This window comes from Cucumis sativus, chromosome 5 (assembly GCF_000004075.3).
Source record: "Cucumis sativus cultivar 9930 chromosome 5, Cucumber_9930_V3, whole genome shotgun sequence".
Taxonomy (NCBI): domain Eukaryota; kingdom Viridiplantae; phylum Streptophyta; class Magnoliopsida; order Cucurbitales; family Cucurbitaceae; genus Cucumis; species Cucumis sativus.
Window position 1 is genome coordinate 11523371 of NC_026659.2, and position 21118 is coordinate 11544488.

Genomic DNA, 21118 nt, shown 5'->3' on the forward strand with positions numbered 1-21118 from the left:
TAAGGCTCCTACTTTATGCCAGTTCATTAAATCTTCTAGTTTAAAGTTTCTTTTGAATATGATGTAGAATAAAAAAACTTCAATCAATGGTTAAAGATAAAGTTTTCAGCACCACAGTATAGGAACTCAATTGTTATAAAATGAGACGTACACCAAGCCTAAGATTCAAGGACTGGAAAAGATTTTCAAACATATTTGTTGCTCTTAGAAAATTGAATCCTGCATATGACAAAATGCTTTAAAAACCACATCAAATGTTCTCATTTCTGGGCCTAAACTGACAACTAATGAAAGTATTGAATAATGTTCTGAGATTAGACTAAACAAGACAAAACTAATGAAAGTAGCAAATAATCTCTGATATTAGACTAAAGAAGTGACCCTGGGGGACGGGGACTCTCTGATTAGAGGTTGTCATGGGGAGGTTGGTTAGTTCATTGTTGTATAGCCTTGGCCATGCCAAAAGCAGCTGCAGACGCAATAGCTCCAATGAGGGTGGTTTGGATGGCACTTTTAAAGGGCTTGTTACCAGTGAAGTAACCCTTCGCATACCCGAACACGAGCAATGCTACTAGTGTCAATGCAACAGATGCGGTCACGGCTCTCGTCACGTTTGTAATAAACATGTAAGGAATGAGAGGCACCAATCCCCCCAATATGTAAGCCAATGCAATTGTGAAAGCACTTTGTAGAGCTCTTCTAGGATCTGGCTTTTCCAATCCTAATTCAAACCTACATAACCAACCCAAACAGTAATAAGGATTAAATCATAAGAGTAAATGTTGAAATTATATTTGTCCATTGGTGGCTCTACTACACTACTGCTGCTGCTTATATTTCATGTAAATAGGGGTTTTTCTTATGGAGGTAAATTAGGTTGATTTTACTGGTTACAGTTTCATACGTAGGATAAGCATGAAAATTGTAGAACATGAAACATAAGAATTAGAAAATTCTCAAAATTCAAAATGTAGAAAGAATTTATTCACTTTGACAATTACAAAGTGATTTCGTTGTTTACAATTACACCTGTCTGCTTATCCAAAAGACAGTAGCAAAATTATGTCATGTTAGCTATTTCAATAGTTTAATGGATAAAGACACCAATTGAACAAAAAACAAAACTGTATGTTATTGATAGTTACCCATGCTTTACAATGGATTATATAAGGATGTGAATACCTATTGGATCACTGAGAAATCATCGTACTCCAAACCTGAAGATAAAAATTTCAAAACAAGACATTCAACTATAAAAAAAAGTCTTTTTTTCATGTGTTTTAGATGTATGTTTGATAGTAGAGTAAGAAATGAGATTCTAATTTAAACACTTGTTTTAAATAATATGTTTATAAATTATAAAATTAGTTATATGATTACTGCTAAGTATTAGGTTTAATATAAAATACTATTGTTTAATTTATGACTACGTCATATGTTAAAAATTTTGAAAATATTGATTTGCAAATCACAAAATCATAAAACAATTTTCAAATACAGAAACTAGATTATTTGGTACACATTTGTTGAACTAAATAAATTTGAAAAACAAAAAACAAAATTTGAGCTTTCTAATAGAAAGGCCCTAACATACCCTAGATTTCACAATTTCACACCCTAGATTTCACAATTTCACCTAACATTCTGAAATTGTAAGAAATTTCACTCTAAGTTTTGGTTGTACAATTAGAAGTATGTCATGAATGCTGGAGTATCAATGTTGATTTTGATGATACTAATGGAAGAATACCTAGGTTTCGACGATACTAGTAGAAGAATACCTTAGATCAAACCATAGTGCGGATGTTATGTGAGTGAGCCTTTATTAATGTTTTCAAGAGAAGTTTGTGGTCTTCATGTATAAATTGATATGTAATGTCCATCATTATAACCATAAGAATCGTAATGACTAGTTACTATTGCAATAACTACAATTACTATTGTTATAGTAATTGTCAATCTAAATGTAATCTTTAGAAGAAGTCCAACTTATTAGATATTTTTAAAGTTTAAGAACTTATCAACTATAAATTACAAATTTAATATTTTATAAACACAAAGTTCCTAAACAATAAATAAAGAGGTGTGACGTTAGTTATCTTGGTGGGATGGGAGTAGTCAGTTAGGGGTGTGCACCGTTGGGTTTGGTTTTGGTCAAATAAAACCGAATACCTTGGTTATGATAGGCATAAATCCGAATCAAACCAGCTAATTTCGATTCTCAACAATTTGGTTTGGTTTTAACCATTTTTTCCTCTTTCCCCTTGATTTCAATACAACCGAATACCTCACTTTTTGAACTGATGAACCAAAATTCTCAGGAAAATTGTACCAAACCAACCGGTTTGGTTTGGTTTAGTTCGGTTATGGTTTTTCACCCCAGCAGTCTGGGTAACTTGGAGTGGATTATTGATGGGGTATTACTATTATTACATACCTAACCTTCGATTTTTTTATATGAAGACAAATTTGTGGTACCCACATAAATTCACCGCCTAACAATACTGTCAAACAAAATTAATTATTCACTTCTATATCTTACTTAGATTTTCGAGGAAAACTCCAATCTTAATAATAGAAAACTCATAAATGCTACTTTTGTATTTATATGTGCTTTTTCTTTTCTTTTTCATTGTATGTTTAGGGGTTGCTCAAGGCTCAAACACTCACAACCCAAAGGAAAGTCAAACCCCTTCATATATGCTATGCCAAGCCTAGAATTTACATTTCACAATCTCAAGACCCACACCTACTTTGACTCACTGATATTACATATATCTTAAGTGAGTCCTAGACATATAGTTTAATCATGGAGAGCTAGATGGGATTCAGTCAGACGCTACTATGCCTTCCCTATGTACCTCATGAGACCAGCCCGACCTTAATATCAAAAGGTGCCTGCAGAAGTATATGACTCTTTTTGAGAATTGGCCCATGCTTTCATTGACTAATTCGTTGCAGAACAGGGATCCTGAGGTCATTACCTGAACAAGTGGGTTGCAAAGGTTTTGCCTCACGGGTGTACCGTTCACTAGGGGGTCGAGTCAACTTTGCTCTGGTTGTGATTTGCACTGGCATGGAGGACAATGTCCTCATTGGGATTTTTTCTTGTTCAATTGCCAACCATACACACTATTAGGCCTTGCTTGGACGTGTTGTCCCTAGAAATGGTGCCAAATGTTAATTCAAGTATCTCTCATCCAGACACTTTTTGCTCTGCCAACCACTTTTTTTTTTTTTGTCTAAACACATTAAAGCTGAAGCTGACGTGCAAATTACTAACGCAAGTGTGATGTTGGGTAGAGTACACTCTTACGCCTAAGTTAGTAAATATATGCATTCAGCCTAGGTGAGCATAAAGAGAATGTTTACCCTTCGATGTTGTTATTGTGGGACTATTTATAAGGTTCATTCTCTCTGCCGATCTCTCGTTTGGGTATGTACAATTTTGATAGTGTTGAGTAGGGGGTAACAACTCGAGGTTGTAGAATGCTAGTGTAAGCTCGAGTCTACCATTTCCTTTTCAATAAAATGGGACGAGCTCTGCCCAACTAGTCAAGGACTCAAGGGCTAACTTTCCCTTTCGGAGCGCTTAAACCCAATTGAGCTCGGCACCTTTGGGCTTAGACATTAATTTCCATGGACAACCTTCATACATATTTTTCCAAAAAGCAAAAGGATTGTCAAACAAGGCCAAATTGATTACTAGACAATGGCTCAGCAGTTGTAAATAATAATAAGCATAAAGAAACTAAAGGATTATGATAGGAAAAAAATGGTATAAAAGGAATTGAAGGAGAATGAGATAGAGATGGAACTTAATTACTTCATCATGAAATCCAACCAAGCCTGAGGCCTCTTCCTAAGAGCATTCACAACTGGACCATACTCGTGTGGTTCGATTCCGTACTGTGCCAATATCTCTGCTACTTCTGCTGCTTCTGGATTTCTAACATTATAAAATATTAATTTCTCTCTTTCAAAACAATTCCTACTTTTTTGTATTTGGTTAAATTATTATTTATATTATAGTTTCAATACTTCTTGGTTTGGTGGAATCCAACTTCTACAAATGATTGTCAAGAATTGAACATTGTTTTACCTTTTATGTGTATTTCAGTTATCTTTGTGAAGAACATATACTTGAAAGAAAAAAAAAAGTTGAGTCATGTTCATAGACACTTTCGTATCTATGTCTTTCGAAGAAAAAAAAGATGGACAAAAGAAAGTATAATTGAAGATATTTAACCCTGACTAAGTTAAAGTTTTCAAATTATGATAACTACAAGTGTACATTTAATTTAAGCACATAAGCTAACACAGTTATTTAATTACAATTTAGAACAAAGTTAAATTAGTAATTTTGTAATTTTTAGAAAGGCTTTCTATAAACTTAATTTGAATTGGTCCCTAAATTTTCACACTTTTTTAATACATAGTTTTTAAGAACAGGTTTAATAAACGTTCCATAAAATTTCTTTATATAATTTTACATAATTATATGGTATTAAAATTAGAAAAATAATTTAGAAGGAACAGATATTCTTTAAATCCTCAAAATAATAAAAGGGGAAAAAACTATTACAAAATATTGGAAAATTTATTCATAAAAATTCAAGATAGACATTTTTTTATATAAAACAATTTCAAGATATAAAGTACTCCCAAACTCGAGAATAAGGTGTATTTGAGATTGATTTCAAGAGAGTTAAAAGTGATTTAAAAAGAATTTTAACCCTAATTTATGTTTGGTTAAAAATATTTTTTTTATATATCAAATTCACTTTCACAACCTATGTTGATTTTCCATCAGTTCTAAACTCAGTTCCTTACATAAGATTTTAGCTTTTTGTAAAATCAGATTCTGCTTTTTAATAAATTTCTAATTTCTAATTTTCATTTTTAAACTTTTTGGTTCAGATTTAAAATGTATATTATATATCTCTAGTATTTTCCTCACATAACTCGACAACTATTATTTTTAAATCTTATATAATAGTACGTTTAGTTATTATATGTAAAATACAGTGATATAGTAATTTTAAACTATTAACCAACCACTTTTCAAATCTATCGTTCAATTTTACCCAACAATTTTCTTTTTCTTTTTAAATTCAAGTGTGTGTTCGTACCAACTACTTCTACTACTCTCACAATAACCCTTTACCAAACACTATAGTTTATGGTATAGGTTGAATTGAGTTGATGGTATTTTTTGGACCAACCCAAAAAAATTGAGACAGGGTAAGTTAATGAATAACACATGAAAATCTCAACAAATTAAGATATAGAACACCAAAGATACAATGTATGGAATTATAAGCAATAGATTAAATATCGTAGTTTAAAAAAAAAAGTAGGAAAAAAAGTAGTTTGTTTTGAAAGAATTATTAAAGGAAAATAGGAAGGAATATTTTGGCATTAGGGGAAATGTAAATACTAATTAGTAATTAGAATAGTTTTGTTGAGCAGATGAATTGGGTAGAAAGAAAGTAAGTTAGAAAGTATTGTAAAATTTAAAATTTTATTAATGATTAGATAGAAAGATTTACAAAATATTAGATTTTTGAAATTTCCAAATTCTATCATCATTGATAATATTTTTAGAAGTGAATCCTAATATTTCAACCATTTTGGGGGTTGCAATAATTTTGTATAAAAGAAAAAACAATAAGAAGTGAGTAAAGAAAAGGAATGTGATTTGAATGAGAGTGTAGAAAGAAAGAAAAAGTAGAGATGGAAAAGAGATTTATAATAATTACCAGTATCGGGAACTGCAACGATTTCTTCTTGCTCTCTCCGCAATTCTCTCATATAATGATCCGCTTCACTCTTCGCCGCAAGATACCTAACATATATATATAACATTCTAAAAAACCCCTAAACCCTCCCAAATTGAAACCAATATTAATTAACAAACGCACCCGCCGAGTCCCATCGAGATAGCGCCAGCTGCGACTTCAGCGATTCCAGCGGTGAGAACAATAGAAGAAGAGGCGTTTGCGCCGGAAAGACCAGCGGCGAGGGCGAAAGGGACGGTGAGACCGTCAGAGACGCCGATGATGATATCGCGGACGATGTCGCCTGCGGTGAAGTGATTCTCGGTGTGGCGGTTGAGAAGAGATTGCTTGTAAGGGTCGAGGGGGACTGGTGGTGGAGCGTCGTCGTGGTGAGTAGGCATAGCCATAGGCATTGATGTGAAGAGAGAAAAAGATGGAGGTTGGTTGAATGAAAAATAAGTAATGGGAATGGGGCGTGGGGGGAAGAGCAAGCGAAAGCCGAAGGCGTGGGGTTCGTGTTGATATAACCGTGAAGTGTCAGAGACGGAGGACTGAAAAGAGAGAGATTCCGATCCTCTCAAACATTTTTCTTTTTTTTGTCTTTTCGTCTCTTTTCTTTACTAAGATATATATAAAAAAAATTCAATCGCCAAAGCAACATTGGTATTTATATCAGTTTGAGGTAACTATATGATTTTCAATCATTAAATTTTTGCTTTATTTTGAAAATATATTTTGTTTTTTATTAAAAGAAGAAGAAGAAAAAAAGAAAAGAAAATTAGTCGTGTTTTCTTTTTAAGTTTTTGTTAATAAAATAATTGATGAATAGGTTTGGTAATTTGTTGTTATGCTTGGGGGTAAACATGAAAAGCTGACCACATTTTGCTTTTCTCTGCACAAACAGATAAATGGAAATGGAAGTACACAGTTTATAAACGCATTATTATGTCTTCCCCAAAAAGCAAGCCATCTTTTTTATTTTGTACTATTTACACTTTTTCATAACTCTTAAATTACCTTTTTGGTTTTCATTTTTTCAGATACATATATGCTTTCAACTCCTATTTTACCCCTCTCTTCTCTATACTTCTTATATTTAGTCTATTAATCCTATTTTTCACTACAATTAGTTAAGTAATTATAACAATTTTGATGCAAGAAAATCATTTGTTTTCAAAATTTATAGTAAAATGACCAAAAAATAAATTAGTTTCTGAATTATTTGAAAGTATAGAGATTTAGGTTTCAAGGTCAAACAAATTGTGTTGACAATTAAGAACTTTAAAACTTAAAAGATATTGAGTTGGAAAACCTTAAATTAGAGTCAAATTGGACACTATTTAGCAATTAAATTAGAAAATCTATTGAAAAGACATTCTCGAAATAGAAATTTTATTTGAAAGTATGTTTACATATGAAACTCTAGTTAGAAATTCAAATTCAAAATCGAATTTGAAATTCATTAGCAAAAACGGAAAATTGAAACCTAAAATCAATTAATAAAAATTCATAATAGAATGAAAGACTTCTCTTCTTAAAAGGAAAGGGGGAAAAATGAAAATCATTGTATTACAATTTAAAAGAAAAGAGAACTTTCAGAAGAAAAAAAAGTATTAAAACCATGTTTTTGGATACAAATTAAATGGATAGAGTAACTAAGAAAAGAAAAACCAACAAACAAACAAAAATAAGAAATTGAAAACTGCAAGGAAAAAGTAAATAATAATAATATAAACATAAAAGAAAATAATGAAAGAAAAGATTACGAAAATAATAATGAAAAGGCAACAATAGTAATACTAATAATAAGGCTAAATTATGAAATGGATTTGAAAAGTTTCAAAAAGAGTTAAAAGGAAAAATATCAGTACCACTAGTTTTAGATAAAAACTGTGAATATGGTTGTTTTGGAACACACCCTTAAATTTAAGAAAATGTTATTTTAAAAGAGTTAATATACAAACACTGTAGAAATACATTTTAACATTCAAAAGTTGCCCATGGGAGATTTGCTGTGGATTGTTGTCAACCGCTTGGGTGAGTCTGGGTGAACAGTTACAGCATTAAAGGTGATAGCTGTTCGTTCATGTTGTGTTTTGGTGTGTGATGAGAGGGTTTGAAGTTTAAGCAGAAGTTGATTGCTCATTGCTATGGATTCAAAGTGATGCTAAGGTGGTTGTCAACAAATTGCACTCTATATATGGGAAGTTATTTATGCTGAAATTTATAATTTGATGGCTGGAATTATATATTTTGTATATATTATCTTTGGTATGCAAGCACAATGAAACGAGACTAAGTTTGGATATCTGATGAGGTTCCCTTCCATAATACAATCCTTCATTCTCAAACATTTGAAATCTATTCATTTGCGTATTACATTTCCAATTTCTCGTCCTCAAATGGTACTTCCCATCCCATTTTCATGCTGCTATACCAAACACTAAGTCAGGTTCTCATGGCATCAAATAGTTTTCCCTTGGATCCTTCACAATTTTCAGTATCAAAACAAGTATATGAATTTCTTTAAAAATTCCCCAAAAAGGGAAGAAACTCAAGTGTCAAATTGTTCCTATAATAAAATGAATAGGGCTAAATGCAGGCTTGCCTTTTAGTAACTTAGATAGATATTCTCTCCCCATGGTTGAATGCCTTATATGCATATTACCTTTTCCCTCCCTTCTACAGAAAATGAGAGAGGATTCGCCTTATCATTTACTAGAAATTTACACCAGAGAGATTTACAATAATGAGGAAGCAAAAACTAGAAACTGTGCACATCCATCTAACCTCTGCTTTTTATTTTACAACTTCGTATACACGAGACAATGGAAGGATGTCCCTCTAATCCAAGGAGAATGCTCCGTTGCAGTACCTGAAAAGCACAATTAGAAAAAAGAAATAATTTGTTTGTAGGAAAAGACGAAAAGGTTTTTGAACCTTTTTTTGGAAAATGTACTCTTTGTTGCAGCTTTCCATGAAACAAGTAAATGACACTCTTTTGACTCAAAATCTTAGAAGAAGACTGAAACTGACCCCACTTACTTTCATTTCCTCGATCATTTTGCAAGGAAACTAATTGAATCCATTCTCATGACATGATCCAATTCAGTCCACCATTTTGAGGAAAGAGATGAGGCAGTCTACCCGTCTTTACACATATTGACGACATATGATAAATCACTCACAATCGACAAGAAGTGTTGGCAGTGTGCGATTTAGTGCCTGGCTTTTGGCCTTATTTCTTGATCCAACTTCATGACTCTTCGAGACCAACTTACGACCTTACTTGAAGGTGATCTATTCTATAAGTTGTTCAACTGTGTCCTTGAGATTTAAAGAGACTCTTTAAGACCTACTTAATGCTTATACTTGGGTTAGGATATCCTGCTTCCACCCAAGAAAAGAAAGCTTTTCTTGGTGTAGGCTATGCAACTCTTTTGTAACTACTTTCTTGACAAGACTTTGGCCGAAAAAATGGCCTATCAGATAGTGATGGGCGAGTTTTCTGGTCTGGACATGACTTACTATAGAGTGTTTAGAGCTATTCATGCTGAAAAGTAAAATAAAATAAAATAAACCAATAATACCTGTTGCTGAATTTCTCGACCATATCGGAGGCATAGAGCAGAGTTTCATTGGCTTTCTCCAGAGCCATATAAAGCTCTTTCCCTCTTGTTATACGAGAAATGACCCAAGCATTATTTTTTGCTCTGATAGTTACTTCCAGTTCCTTTTCCTCACCATCACTATCCTGTTTTGCTCGACTCTTCTCCAGATCAACGTTTTCTCTGAGTTTGCTCATGGCAAGTAAAGATTCCTATAAGACGAAGCTCAAATGAGAAATATCAATCCCCAATGCATGACTAGGAAACAAGTTCAAGAAGACTCAAGACAAGTGAAGAATCTCATAATATTATCCACTTTCTACAAATATATCGAGAGACCAAATTAAGCTTTGAAAAACAAAAAAAGAATGACTTTTTGATTTTTTAGAATTTAACTAACTCAAATGTTTCTTTAAGAAATATGAAAACTTAGTAACTAAAAGTAGAAGAAAGTGAGTAAAAATCTCAAAAACAAAAAACAAAAAACATTATCAAATAGAGCTTTAATGATTGGCAAAAAATAATATATACGCACATATATATCTATATATATATATTGACCAGGGGTAAAAGTAGGAAGAAAGACATGACCAAATGTACCCCGATTCAATCAGAATGGGTTAGAAAAGTAAAAACTTTTTGTTTAGAACCCCTTTACTTTAGGGGGCTAAATGCTTATGATATAGTTCATAAGAATTTATATCTCTAAATTGGTATAACATGTAAAGAGTGGCAAAGAAGTGGATCATATTTTCTTCCATCGGTTTGCTCTCAAATTCTTTAATATTTACTCCTTGTCCTACAAAAGGAAACTAAGGTGGCGGATTGCTGGTGTGTCTCAAATCTCTAGTGGGATTTGATGCTTCAGGGAATTTTACTACAAAGACTATTTTTTATGAGAAACATGACTTCCATTGAAAACGAATGAAAGAATACATGGGCATACAAAAATTAAGCCCACAAAGACTATTTTTTTAAACATTACAAAACAACCCCCGCACATTTCCTTCCTGAAGCTTAACTAGAGGGAAGAATACACGAGCATACAAAAATTAAGCCCATACATTTCTCATATTTTTTTTATGAGAAACACAACTTTCAGTGAAAAAGAATGAAATACATGGACATACAAAAATTAAGCCCACAAAGACTACTTCTTTAAACATTACGAAACAACCCCACACATTTCCTTCCCTCTGGTTAACCTTGTTTAGAAATTGAAAATCCCTCAAACAAGTCGGGCTCTTCCTTTGGTCTCTTGCATATAGAAGTCTAAATACTCATGACAAGCTGCAAAGCAAGCTGAAAAGTAGCTTTCTTTCCCTCTCTATTTGTTTCCTTTGCATGAAAGACATGGAGTCCTTGGACCATCTCTTCTTACACTGTGATTGTGGTGATCAAATATCTTCAGCATTTTTGAAGAGCAGTGATATCTCCCAAAAAAGGTGGATGACTGGCTTTTACATGTGCTTGACAGTCATGCTTTTAGTGGTAAAGGAAAGGTTCTTTGGAGTTGAACCACTCGGTTCCTTCTCTGGTGTCTTTGGAATTAAAGAAATAGTAGGATTTTGGAAGATAAGTTTCTCTTTTGATTCTTTTTGAGCTTTTGTCCAACATTCTGCTTCTTAGTGGTGCACAAATTATACCAAATTCTTTTTAATTACAGCCTTTTAATGATTTTTAATAATTAGAAGCCCCTCTTGTATTAGTCTGTCCTTAGGCTGTGATCTCCTCTTTATTGGAATATATGTGTTTTTCTCCTATTAATTCTTTTTTCTAACGCCCTTCATATTTGTGGCATAGAGCTACCGCTGGATTTAGCATAGGCCCGAGCTTCACTCAACATTATGCTTTTTATATTACATATATATAAAAAAACTGATACAATACCAATTCTAGACGTTTGCCAGGTGGTAAAATTGTTTCCCACACCCTCTAGACCAAGGATCAAGCCCCACTTCTTACACTTTTTTTCCATATTATTTTTACTAATATATAGAGCCGGGGTCAATAAAATTTCTGGATCCACTGCTAATAGAGCATTCCAGTCAATTTTTAGTTCAATAAATGTTAAGAGATCATAGATGAAAAGTACAATCCATTGGTTAAAATTTGTAGAAAACGTGGCTAGAAGAAATGAAGCAGGGTGTGGGATATGAGATACCATTCAACATTTATCCTCTTTTTAGAGTGCCCTTTCCCGAGAAAATGGAAGAATACAAGGGCATACCAAAAGCTGCTTGTAATTATTCTCTCATACTTCTGCTAAATGGAGATGCTTTTTCTAATTCATTTGGCTAGCGACACTTTTTCTGATATTTATTATGATATTTTAAAACCAAGCTTACTTTGTAGTTATTGTCAAAGAACACTTTACCTTTGCAAGGGTGGTAACTTTTCCAGGTGGTGAAGCCCTGGATATTTGTCTATCCCCATCTACCAGTAAATAACGATACCCTCCAACATGATAAGCATTTTCCCCGCCCCACCCCTTTGACAATTTTTCTTCAACTTTCACGATCTTTAGGGAAGCCTAGAAGATAGCAAGAAATTAATCCAATGAATGGGAGGAATTAAAAGATTCATAAATCAGACTAATAAACATTTAAAAGAATTACCAAGAGTATCCAAACTAGAACATTAATCGTTTGCATTATTAATATTAGAATCACTTTATTAGAAATGTTATTGTTACTAATTTTTGTTATATTTATTGTGGTAAATTTTATTCTTCTAAGTTTGCTTAACATGGTACAGGCTCCAATAGGAGAAAAGTGTGAAAGTAATTGAGAATCAATAAACATTCGAAGCTATACTTCCCCCCTCTGCTCATCTCTTCCTTAATGTCTCTATTTCTAGTACAATTTTACACTCTTCTCCCACTACAAAATACATGATATTTCTTTTCTTCTCTTGTCCTTCAACCCTTATAATTCTACCCTTCCCATCTGTCCAACATCTAATGCTTGGACATAAAATCACCATTTCAAATCAAGAAATTATATGATAGCAAATAATCAATTCCATTAAAAGAGATGACTAACATTTTCAAGAATATACTGCCTGACGATTGAAACGCCTTGTTCCCCATTAGGTATTGAGGAAACAGGAACCAGGAGAATGAGAGTCAGGGTTTTATGCTGATGTACATACAGGCACATTTGTTCCTCCGTTTGAAAAAGCCAGATTTTGGGGGTGGAACCAACCCAGCCACTTGCCTCCATTCCCCAAATATCAGTTTCTAGAAAACCATCTTTTCCTTTCGACCATTTTCCATGCTGCAAGGGTCGTATCACACGGTTACCAACATTTCCACCATGTTGGCCAACATGAGATGCAACATTTCCTCTGATTAAATAGGACCATGAACTTGCGCCAGAAGATAAGACACGTGGAATCAGTCTCAGAACAGCATAGGAAAATAAATTTGTAGTGTCATCCTGAAAAAGAGGTTGTAACAACTGCTTTAAAGTTTTGAAATGACCCATTCATATTTTAAGAATAGAATTCAGTCTGATGTGTACTTGGTTTTTAGCACCCTCATGTATTTCAGCTTTTATAATATGAAATTTAAAAAATACAACAAATTAAGAACATCAACAACTAGAAGGTGAAAACATACAGGAGAAAGTGTCGTAGACACGAGCAAGTCCTGAAATAAAATCAGAGAGTGGCATGATGTGTTTCCAATGCAAGAATCAAGTGTTCTAACAAGTGCCTGCAATAAGTATAAAATTGAATTAACTCCAATGAACATGAACAAAAATAAAAATGTCAACAAATCTCCAACACTTGGCTACTTTCTTTATTTCTAACAGAGCAGGGTAACGTGGGAACCAAATAGTTTCTTCAATATGTCAAATAAGAGTTCTTCCAATACAAATTCATTGTCAACGATCTATTTAAATTTTAAATGGCAGGTTGTACGACTCTGTGAAAAAGCATAAAGATAATAAAAAAGCAACCCAAGAAAAGAACACTGAGTAGGTATCTCAGGAGTGGTCCTTCCTTTTTATCAATGTAAGCAAACATTGCGGTGGTTTTGGAGGAATTAAGGACAGATTGATCTAGCCTTGCTCTACAACTCAAAGGGAAATAATAAAGAATTAGTTAAGCTGAGGTGGTTTGTGCGAAATACAAATTCTTTTGTAACAATGTACAATATAGATCTTCTTGTTGTTCCAACCACAAGAAATTCTTCGATAACTATAGACTGGAAAAGAAAATGTTCCATACTAATGGATTCTGATTATTAATGATTGGAAGACTATCCTTTTATTTCATTTCTTCCTCTTGATTGTCTATTAATACATATTCTCTCTGTTTCCTATTACTTATTAGGGGAAATATGTGCACCTAAGGGGAACTAAAGAATTTAAGTGCAGGCACACATACAAGTTCTTGAAGTTTTTTTTTTAAAAGGACAAACCTGAACGTCAAGGGCAGCATCTCGTCCTATAGTCAGCATCTGTACAGTTCCACGTTCCTTTAAACAGTCTGTAAATGATGGTAAATGCAGTTTCTTCCCAACAAGAAAATCTGCCTCGAAAGAGAAGTAAGGAGTTAGGCATGAGATAGAGTAATTTCAATCCCAATCTTGACATTCAGCAACTTCAATATTACCACAGCAGCACATATCCAATGCAGACCGCTTTTGACATGCTGACAATTAGTAACTTACAATGAAATGTCTTGAAACAAAAAGATAAATACTTGGCTTCATGAATAACATTTTAGACAAAAAGCGGCAGTAAATGACTAACCATTTAGATAATCCATGATGAAGGAATACAAATGTGATCTGGAAACTTCTCCGGTGGGTTCTTTCTCAAGTAATAATCTTATAGATCCGTGAAACATTAGAAATAGAGAGTGGATTTCCTTAAGAAGCTTCTGTAATGCATCAATCCGCCAAATTGCTTCTAACTCCTTGTTCTTCTCCACTACCTGACCTAACAAGGATAATTCATTAGAAATACAGAGAAATTAAAGTTTAACAATGCTTCTTTTAGATGAATGGAAACACTTGAGAACCACAAAAAGCATGAGTGGAAACACTTCACAGGTCAGTTGCATCGCAACAACATACATGATTGAAACCAAAGAGACCAAAGAAAAGTGGTATGGGATTTTTCTCAGAAAGAAAATTGATTAGTACTCAGCCTTTACTTATACCATATTAAACTTTCTTCAGCCCTAAGAAGCCTGAAGTAAGATGTGAGAGTTTAATCTAACATATATCAACAAAAACAGAGATGTCACTATAACTAACCAAAAGTAATATAAACAAAACCCTAATGCATGAAAGTAACTCAGAATTCTAGGATAACACACTGGACATTATATGAGATTCAGGATATTTCACAAGTAAGATCAGCCTTAGGGAATTAAAAAAAACCAAAATAAAGCAGTCAAGAATCAACGATTAAAAGAAAAGTGTAAGATCAACAATGTTCCCATCTAAGTGACACCAGGCTCGCATGTAACTTGCATGAATGATAAAACATAAAATATGTGACCATCTGAAGGTATGGTCCATCCCAACACAAAATAATACTACTACTATTTAAGTATATATTGTTTAGAACAAAACTGTACCAAAACCATCCATATATCTTGCTCAGCCTCAAAAAATACATGAGAATGCTTCTCTGCTTCAATGACCTCACAAGCCGCCTCTGGGGAGAATGTTCTGCATGAAGTTTTCATTTTGCATTTAACTACCAACAACAGACAATAAAATGCAAATACATTGAAGCATCTTTGAGCATAACCTAAATTGACAGGGTTTACTTTGTTATCATTAAAACTAGTCAACTGTAACGAGAAAAGTAGATGCAAGTAGCTCCCTAAATATCTTACTAAAGAACGTAATAGGAGGAGTCCACCCACAAGGAGCTTGTTTAGTGAAAGGATTATTTTCAGCCCAGAAGAAAAATATGCATTCATTATAATATATCATTTGTGATCCATTATAGGATTATTTTCACCAAAGCATGAAATTTTACTCAGAGTAACTCCCTAAATGTTTATTCGTTTATTTCATCACTAGTTCGCCTATTTCTTAATTTTGCTCTTCAAACATTTCTACATGATGAATACCTATTTTTCTTTTTTAAAGAAAAAGAACAAAGAATGGTACTGACCTTGTAAATGTGATAAGCCCTTCACTGAGGCCAATGATATACAATTGTTTTGTAAAGGGTAAATCAGCTGGATAAAAAAATAATATCTTGTCCAGCTCTTGCCCCTCCTGTTGTCCTCTCCTTGAATCAAATACACAGAGTTGAATGGCCTCAGAAACAGCAGTAGTAGCAGTCGACAGTCCCATTATTTACTTTTGCTAGTCAAAAACCTTCCGGAAGAAGAAAAATAACAGTCACCCCCTGCTTGAAACCACTGAATTTGGAAGGATTTCAAATGGATTTGAAATCATTTCTAAAAAAATTAGGGTTTTCGAAATCAAAATGGGTCGCGTAAATTTGAAGATTGATTGATTTCAAATTGAAAATTCTCTTGTTCCAAACTAGCCTGATGCCGAAAAAGAGAAGAAAAATGAAAGAAAGAAAAAAGAAAACTTTGATCACGACGATATAACTCGAGATTGAAGCCTTGTGGAAATGGCAGCTTGCGGAGTAAGGTTAGAGTAAAGAGCGAAATAAGAGGAGAAAGAAAATTGATAGAGGGATGTGCCAACGACCAAAGACGATGTGGAGTTGGTGCGGCGGTGTGCGGCCACCATACAGAGTGAAGAAGAAGAAAGAAACCCTGGGTGGCAGACCGGTCTCCGGCTGGATGTCAATGGGTAATAGAAGAATTAGAGAAAAACAGAAATTGATTCTATATACTCCTTTTTTTTTTTCTTTTCTTTTCTTTTTCCTTTCTTAAATTTTTATTTTTGAGAAATTGTTTTGGGAAAGAATATTGTAGTTGCAAATTTAACCATTATGTTCAAAATAATTAAAAATATTAGTAACATTTTAAAAAATTTGCAAATATAGTAAAATTTGACAAATTCTATCAATGATATAAGTCTATCATCGATCATGTTGTAAATATTGGGATAAACCATACGAAGTCTATCAACGATACAAATGATAGTTTTGCTATATTTGCAAATTTTTTTAAGTGTTGCATATCCTTAATTATTATTCCTAAAATTGTTCTCAATTACAATTTTCTTATAAAAATTTCATTGTGTGTCAATCATGATTGACACATGTTAGTTACGATAATGTATTTGTTAATTATTTTATTATATTTATAAATTTTTTGATTCATTTTTTTAAATAAAATAAAATAATGTAATAAAACAAATGAAATAGTATTATTGTTATCATAGTTGTTGGAGATTTCAAAACTTACATTATATTTTTTTTTTCAAAGGAAGTGGTTTTCTAAGTTGTCTCCTACAAAGCCACAAACATCTTATTTTACCATCAGAAGATTTTTCTTCGATTTTTTTTTTATTCGTACATTTTCCCTTTTGGTATTATGGCTTATCTTTTCCTAATGGATGTTATTTCCTTGAGTGGATTAGATAATTGAAAGTAAATTATGAAACTCATTATTTAGGATTATCAAAGTTGTTTATTGTGCAATAAAAGTGTTCTTCATGCAAGTCAACGTTTGTTCTTTACACAAGAATTGTTCTTGATATGGTCGTTGTGTTGTTCATTGTTTCTTACTGTATTGCTGCAAGTTTCTTCATCTATTGATTGTAACATACTGAAGATTATTTTGATTTAGGGGAGCCTACATGTGAGGCCCTGATTCGAAAAAGGAAGTTCTGATGAGAAGGACTCTTTGTTGGAAGGATTTTTTGGGTAAGTGTTGAGATATTTCGCAAGGAAGGATGCGAAAGGAAGCAAACAATGCGAAGAGAAAAGCGTAAGCCAAAGGTTCTATCGCATGAAGGTAAGTAATGCGATAAGAATAGTTGGCGAGGAAGCCGTTGCGTTGACCGAAGCATTAGCAAGATACTGCAAGAGGAAGTATCTGTACCCAAGAGATTGAGGCGAGGAAGTAAACGTCTTGTCAAACGACATGACAACTCGTTGTGGGAAAAGAAATGACAATAGGTTCTTCGAGAAGAGAACTTGGGTAGTCAGACAATTAAGACTTTAGCTTCCCAAAGAGATAAAGTGTGTGTCTCAAGAGAAAGCCAAATCGTCGCTGACAGATAGGTTACTGTTGAGTTCGGATTGGTAGCATAATGTGGTGCGTTAGTAAGACAACACGTGTAAAGCACAAAAGTGACCCATGAATGTGAAAAGCCTTTATAAATAGTCGAAAACCAAAAAAAAATGGAAGTTTTTCCTAAAAAGAAAAAGTGTTATCTTTTCTGATGAAAGTAAGAGGAATAAGTTCTAAATGTTGAACGAATGGCTCCTCCAACTGTCAAACGTGAAGAAGAAAGTCAAAAGTAGAGAAGGAGAAAGTCAAGTCTAAGTATCTTGTGTGAGTGATAAAATGATTTACATGCTTGTTGTGTATATTACACTGTTTACGAGCTTTGTTTGAAAGTAATAATGTGGTTTATTACCTTTCTATAAATGATCAAGTGTGTTTTATGAGTCTTATTTTTGTGACTGACAAGATCCATTTTCTAATGTGATTTATAAATGGTTATAAGTTTCTAGTATGATTTCTTAAACCATTGTTATGATCTTCGTTCTGAAAGGTGATGTTTTAATGTTTCATGTTGAGTATTCTTCCATTTGTGATGATATTTATGAAATATCTTGTTAATTTGTGATTAATATGTGCTATGAGTAAGCATTGATACTATGCTTCCTTGATGTGTTTGTGTGGTTGTATTTGTGATATGGCTTGATCTATCATATGATGTTGGACGAAATCCCAAGAAACTCGCGAGAGCAAATCTCAGGTCTAAGCGAGGGGAAAATTCTCAGGTCGATGCAAGTTGTGATGAGATTGTGAGGCTAGAGACTGGTGAAAGTCCAGGAAACTCGCATGATGCTAGTTGAGAGAAACTCTCAGATCTTGGCAGGAGGAAGAATCCCAAGTCTTAAAGCCAAGTGTGTTGTGAGATAATTCCAGTGTATGGTGTTGTAGTGCACTGTGGAAAGCCTGAAAATATGATGATGAAACATCGGTGGAGTGACCCAGGTCTAAGAATGTGAATGTAGCGAGATATTGTTGGATATCTCAGGTAACTCATGTGACACTATCAAGATCAAATCTCAGGTCCAAGCGAGTGGAGATACCGAAGTCTCAAAATGAGCTTGTGCGAGATGATTTTAGCGTATGGCGTTGTATTGTGTGGTTGTGGAACTATTGTGGTTATACATTGTGCGTTAACTGTGCGATGCGACAAAACTATTCTGTTATGGCTCGATGTTTATTGATTTGTGGATTCTATGTGATTTCCCAAAAGGTTTTCTTAAAACCCGTCATTCACTAAGTTCGTTTGACTTACATTTTGAGTGTTTCTCCTCCCCAGGTTGTCAGGCAATGAGACCATACAAAGGTTGGTTTTGAGGCTACATTGCCAAGTTAAGAAGGGAAGCAGAGTATTTCTGTAGTCTTACATAGCGTGCTAGCCATTACATCTCATCATGCGTTTAAGGAGTTAATTGATAAGGATACGCTCCTTAACGCCCAAACCTCAGCTATGAAAAAAAGAGAGGCGCGTAAGAATTTTGAGAAGTTGGGGTAGAGAAATGAAGCTCTAATGATTATCTTCTAGCCCGAGGTGATGGGGTGAGTAAGGTAAGGAAGAGAAAGAGAAGTTTCATACCTCTAAGTACCAGCCTCAGAGGAGCAATTGAAGTAGGAAATGAGGGAAAGGGGCAACAATTAAAGTGGATACAAAATATCGGTGCCAAGAGAGTTCTGTCGTGTCTTATCCACTACGACACGAAAGGTTAAACTTGGTAGAAAAGAAGAAGGATGTGAGAAGACCAGTGTTGGTTTATTTTATACAAAGCGGAGTGTAATTTGTAATTTTTACTTGTGTAAGCATTAAGTTAATAAATAGAAGGAGTTAAGTTATTCCCCTGTATTAATTTCTTAAGTTGTTTTTGTTAAAAAGGAGGTGAAGGTTTCTAAGGCTCAAGTAGAAGAGCATTGTGAAGAGACAAGAGATAGAGTTGTGTTGCTTACTAGGTATTTAATGTGTATCTCGCGAGAGATATGCGTTGAATGTCTAGGCGACACACCCTCCATTTGGTTATGTGGTGTGACATTTGGGGCAAGGCATGACAATAAATCTTTTCTGTTGAGAAGGAATTCTCAGTCTTAAGAAGAGCCTAAGAAACAACCATGAAGAGTAATTCTCTATCTTAGGTGGAGCTTATGTTCTATCAATGAAGGGAGTTCGTTGACCATAAGGGAAGTTATCACCGTTTCACATTCAGTTTAGGAAGCCAAAGTGAAGACACCAATATTGCTACTCTTATAGGGAGGCTAACTATTCTTAAAAGGAGGGAGTCTTACATCTAGAGCGAGCCAAGGTGATCAATAAGTTTAGCTCTACAAGAGTCTTAGTAAGAGTATTGCAAATAAGTAATACAATATAATCTACTTAAATTTTAATTTTAGTTTATGATCTTTCGTAGGCACACTACCCCCGACGTAGGTGATATATCACCAAACTGGATTACAACCGCACACTACCCCCGACGTAGGTGATATATCACCAAACTGGATTACAACCTTTTCTATCTCTTTACATTTCTTGTTTTAGTTGTTGTATATGTTTTCTGAATGATCTTCTTCTTCCTCTTCCTCTTCCTCTTCCTCCTCTTCCTCCTCTTTCTCTTCTTTCTCTTCCTCTTCCTCTTCCTCTTCCTCTTCCTCTTCCTCATCTTTGCTACAACAAGTCAACTCTTCCTCTTCCTCTTCCTCTTCCTCATCTTTGCTACATTGGGGAAGGTTACAAAAAGCGTCAGGACAAGGTCTTCCAATGTTCTATTTGAAGTTAGGATGTATGTTAGGAAATCCTTGTCAAGAGAACCATTCCCGACGTAACGTAGAAGACGCGTCAGAATTGCCATTTCCCTTATGTTCATTGTGCTGATGATAAAACATCGTCGGGGGAACCTGGATGGCTCTTTCGACGTACAAGTAAACATTGAAAGAAGGGTTTTCCCGATGCTACGTCGTGGAAACTATCCTAACACCATTTTGCATGTATTTGGGGAAAGCCTATTTCCCGATGCAAGCAGTGCGTTGAAAATAGTTCGAGGTATTTTTTTTTAATTTTTAATTTTTTTGTTTTTAATTTCTTGTTTAAGTTTTTGTAGGCGATCTGGAGGACTAACAAACAAAATTGGTTGGCGTGAATGTTAGAAAAATGACAAAAGGACATCTACGGTGCTGATACAACTTTATTAGAGGAATTAATGAAGCGTAGAGTGTCCTGTCACATCATTTCTCACCTATAAATAGAGGTGGCCACTTCATAAAAAAAGTGTGTGAACTTGGATCCCAAAAAGCAAGCTCATACTTCCATTATTTTTTAAAGTTTTAGGTTAGAGTTTAGAATAAAAGAGAAAGAGATTTTCCCTCATCACAACAGGCAAAAATCATAGCCAAGGAGTATGAGAAATAATACTTTGAGACTTGATTCATTTCTTTGTATTCCATTTTCTATTTCATTTGTATTAATGTGTAATATTGACTCCATGACTGAGAGGCCTAAAGTTTTTGTTATAATATTGATACATTTCTTCTACAATTCTCTTGTATCTCTTTGTCATCTTC

At 34.0% G+C, this 21118-nt stretch overlaps 2 protein-coding genes across 4 annotated transcripts; both read right to left on the bottom strand.

The window, feature by feature from the left end:
* Positions 1–117: 117 nt before the first annotated feature.
* On the bottom strand, positions 118–6387 carry LOC101214881 (vacuolar iron transporter 1). The gene is made up of 4 exons (XM_004142261.3): positions 5925–6387; positions 5763–5848; positions 3827–3941; positions 118–732 (listed from the first exon to the last, which is right to left on the bottom strand). The coding sequence occupies exons 1-4, from the start codon at positions 6191–6193 to the stop codon at positions 435–437; spliced, it is 768 nt and encodes a 255-aa protein (XP_004142309.2). The 5' UTR covers positions 6194–6387; the 3' UTR covers positions 118–434.
* A 1716-nt stretch (positions 6388–8103) lies between these two features.
* LOC101203882 (vacuolar fusion protein CCZ1 homolog B) lies at positions 8104–16204 on the bottom strand. Of its 3 annotated transcripts, XR_004216860.1 has the most exons (11): positions 15535–16204; positions 14987–15080; positions 14152–14335; positions 14012–14050; positions 13818–13927; positions 13011–13106; positions 12433–12828; positions 11766–11921; positions 9371–9600; positions 8571–8655; positions 8104–8462 (listed from the first exon to the last, which is right to left on the bottom strand). XR_004216860.1 is itself a non-coding variant. In XM_031885995.1 (10 exons), the coding sequence occupies exons 1-10, from the start codon at positions 15717–15719 to the stop codon at positions 8625–8627; spliced, it is 1521 nt and encodes a 506-aa protein (XP_031741855.1). In that variant the 5' UTR covers positions 15720–16204; the 3' UTR covers positions 8104–8624. The 3 variants fall into 3 exon arrangements, 2 of the variants coding, with proteins under 2 accessions (XP_031741855.1, XP_004142268.1); XM_031885995.1 differs by having other exon boundaries at positions 8104–8655; XM_004142220.3 differs by lacking the exon at positions 14012–14050 and having other exon boundaries at positions 8104–8655.
* Positions 16205–21118: the final 4914 nt, after the last annotated feature.

Bases quoted from the DNA above. Each gene is read 5' to 3' on its own strand.
- LOC101203882 (XM_031885995.1), bottom strand. From the start codon at position 15,719: ATGGGACTGTCGACTGCTACTACTGCTGTTTCTGAGGCCATTCAACTC. The intron at 15,081-15,534 runs GTCAGTACCATT...AACTTCATGCAG, and splicing joins GGGCTTATCACATTTACAAG to AACATTCTCCCCAGAGGCGG. The intron at 14,336-14,986 runs GTACAGTTTTGT...TTGTTAGGTCAG, and splicing joins AAGATATATGGATGGTTTTG to GTAGTGGAGAAGAACAAGGA.
- LOC101214881 (XM_004142261.3), bottom strand. From the start codon at position 6,193: ATGCCTATGGCTATGCCTACTCACCACGACGACGCTCCACCACCAGTC. The intron at 3,942-5,762 runs GTAATTATTATA...TTAGAAATCCAG, and splicing joins CGTTGCAGTTCCCGATACTG to AAGCAGCAGAAGTAGCAGAG. The intron at 733-3,826 runs GTAATTAAGTTC...TTGGTTATGTAG, and splicing joins TGGTTGGATTTCATGATGAA to GTTTGAATTAGGATTGGAAA.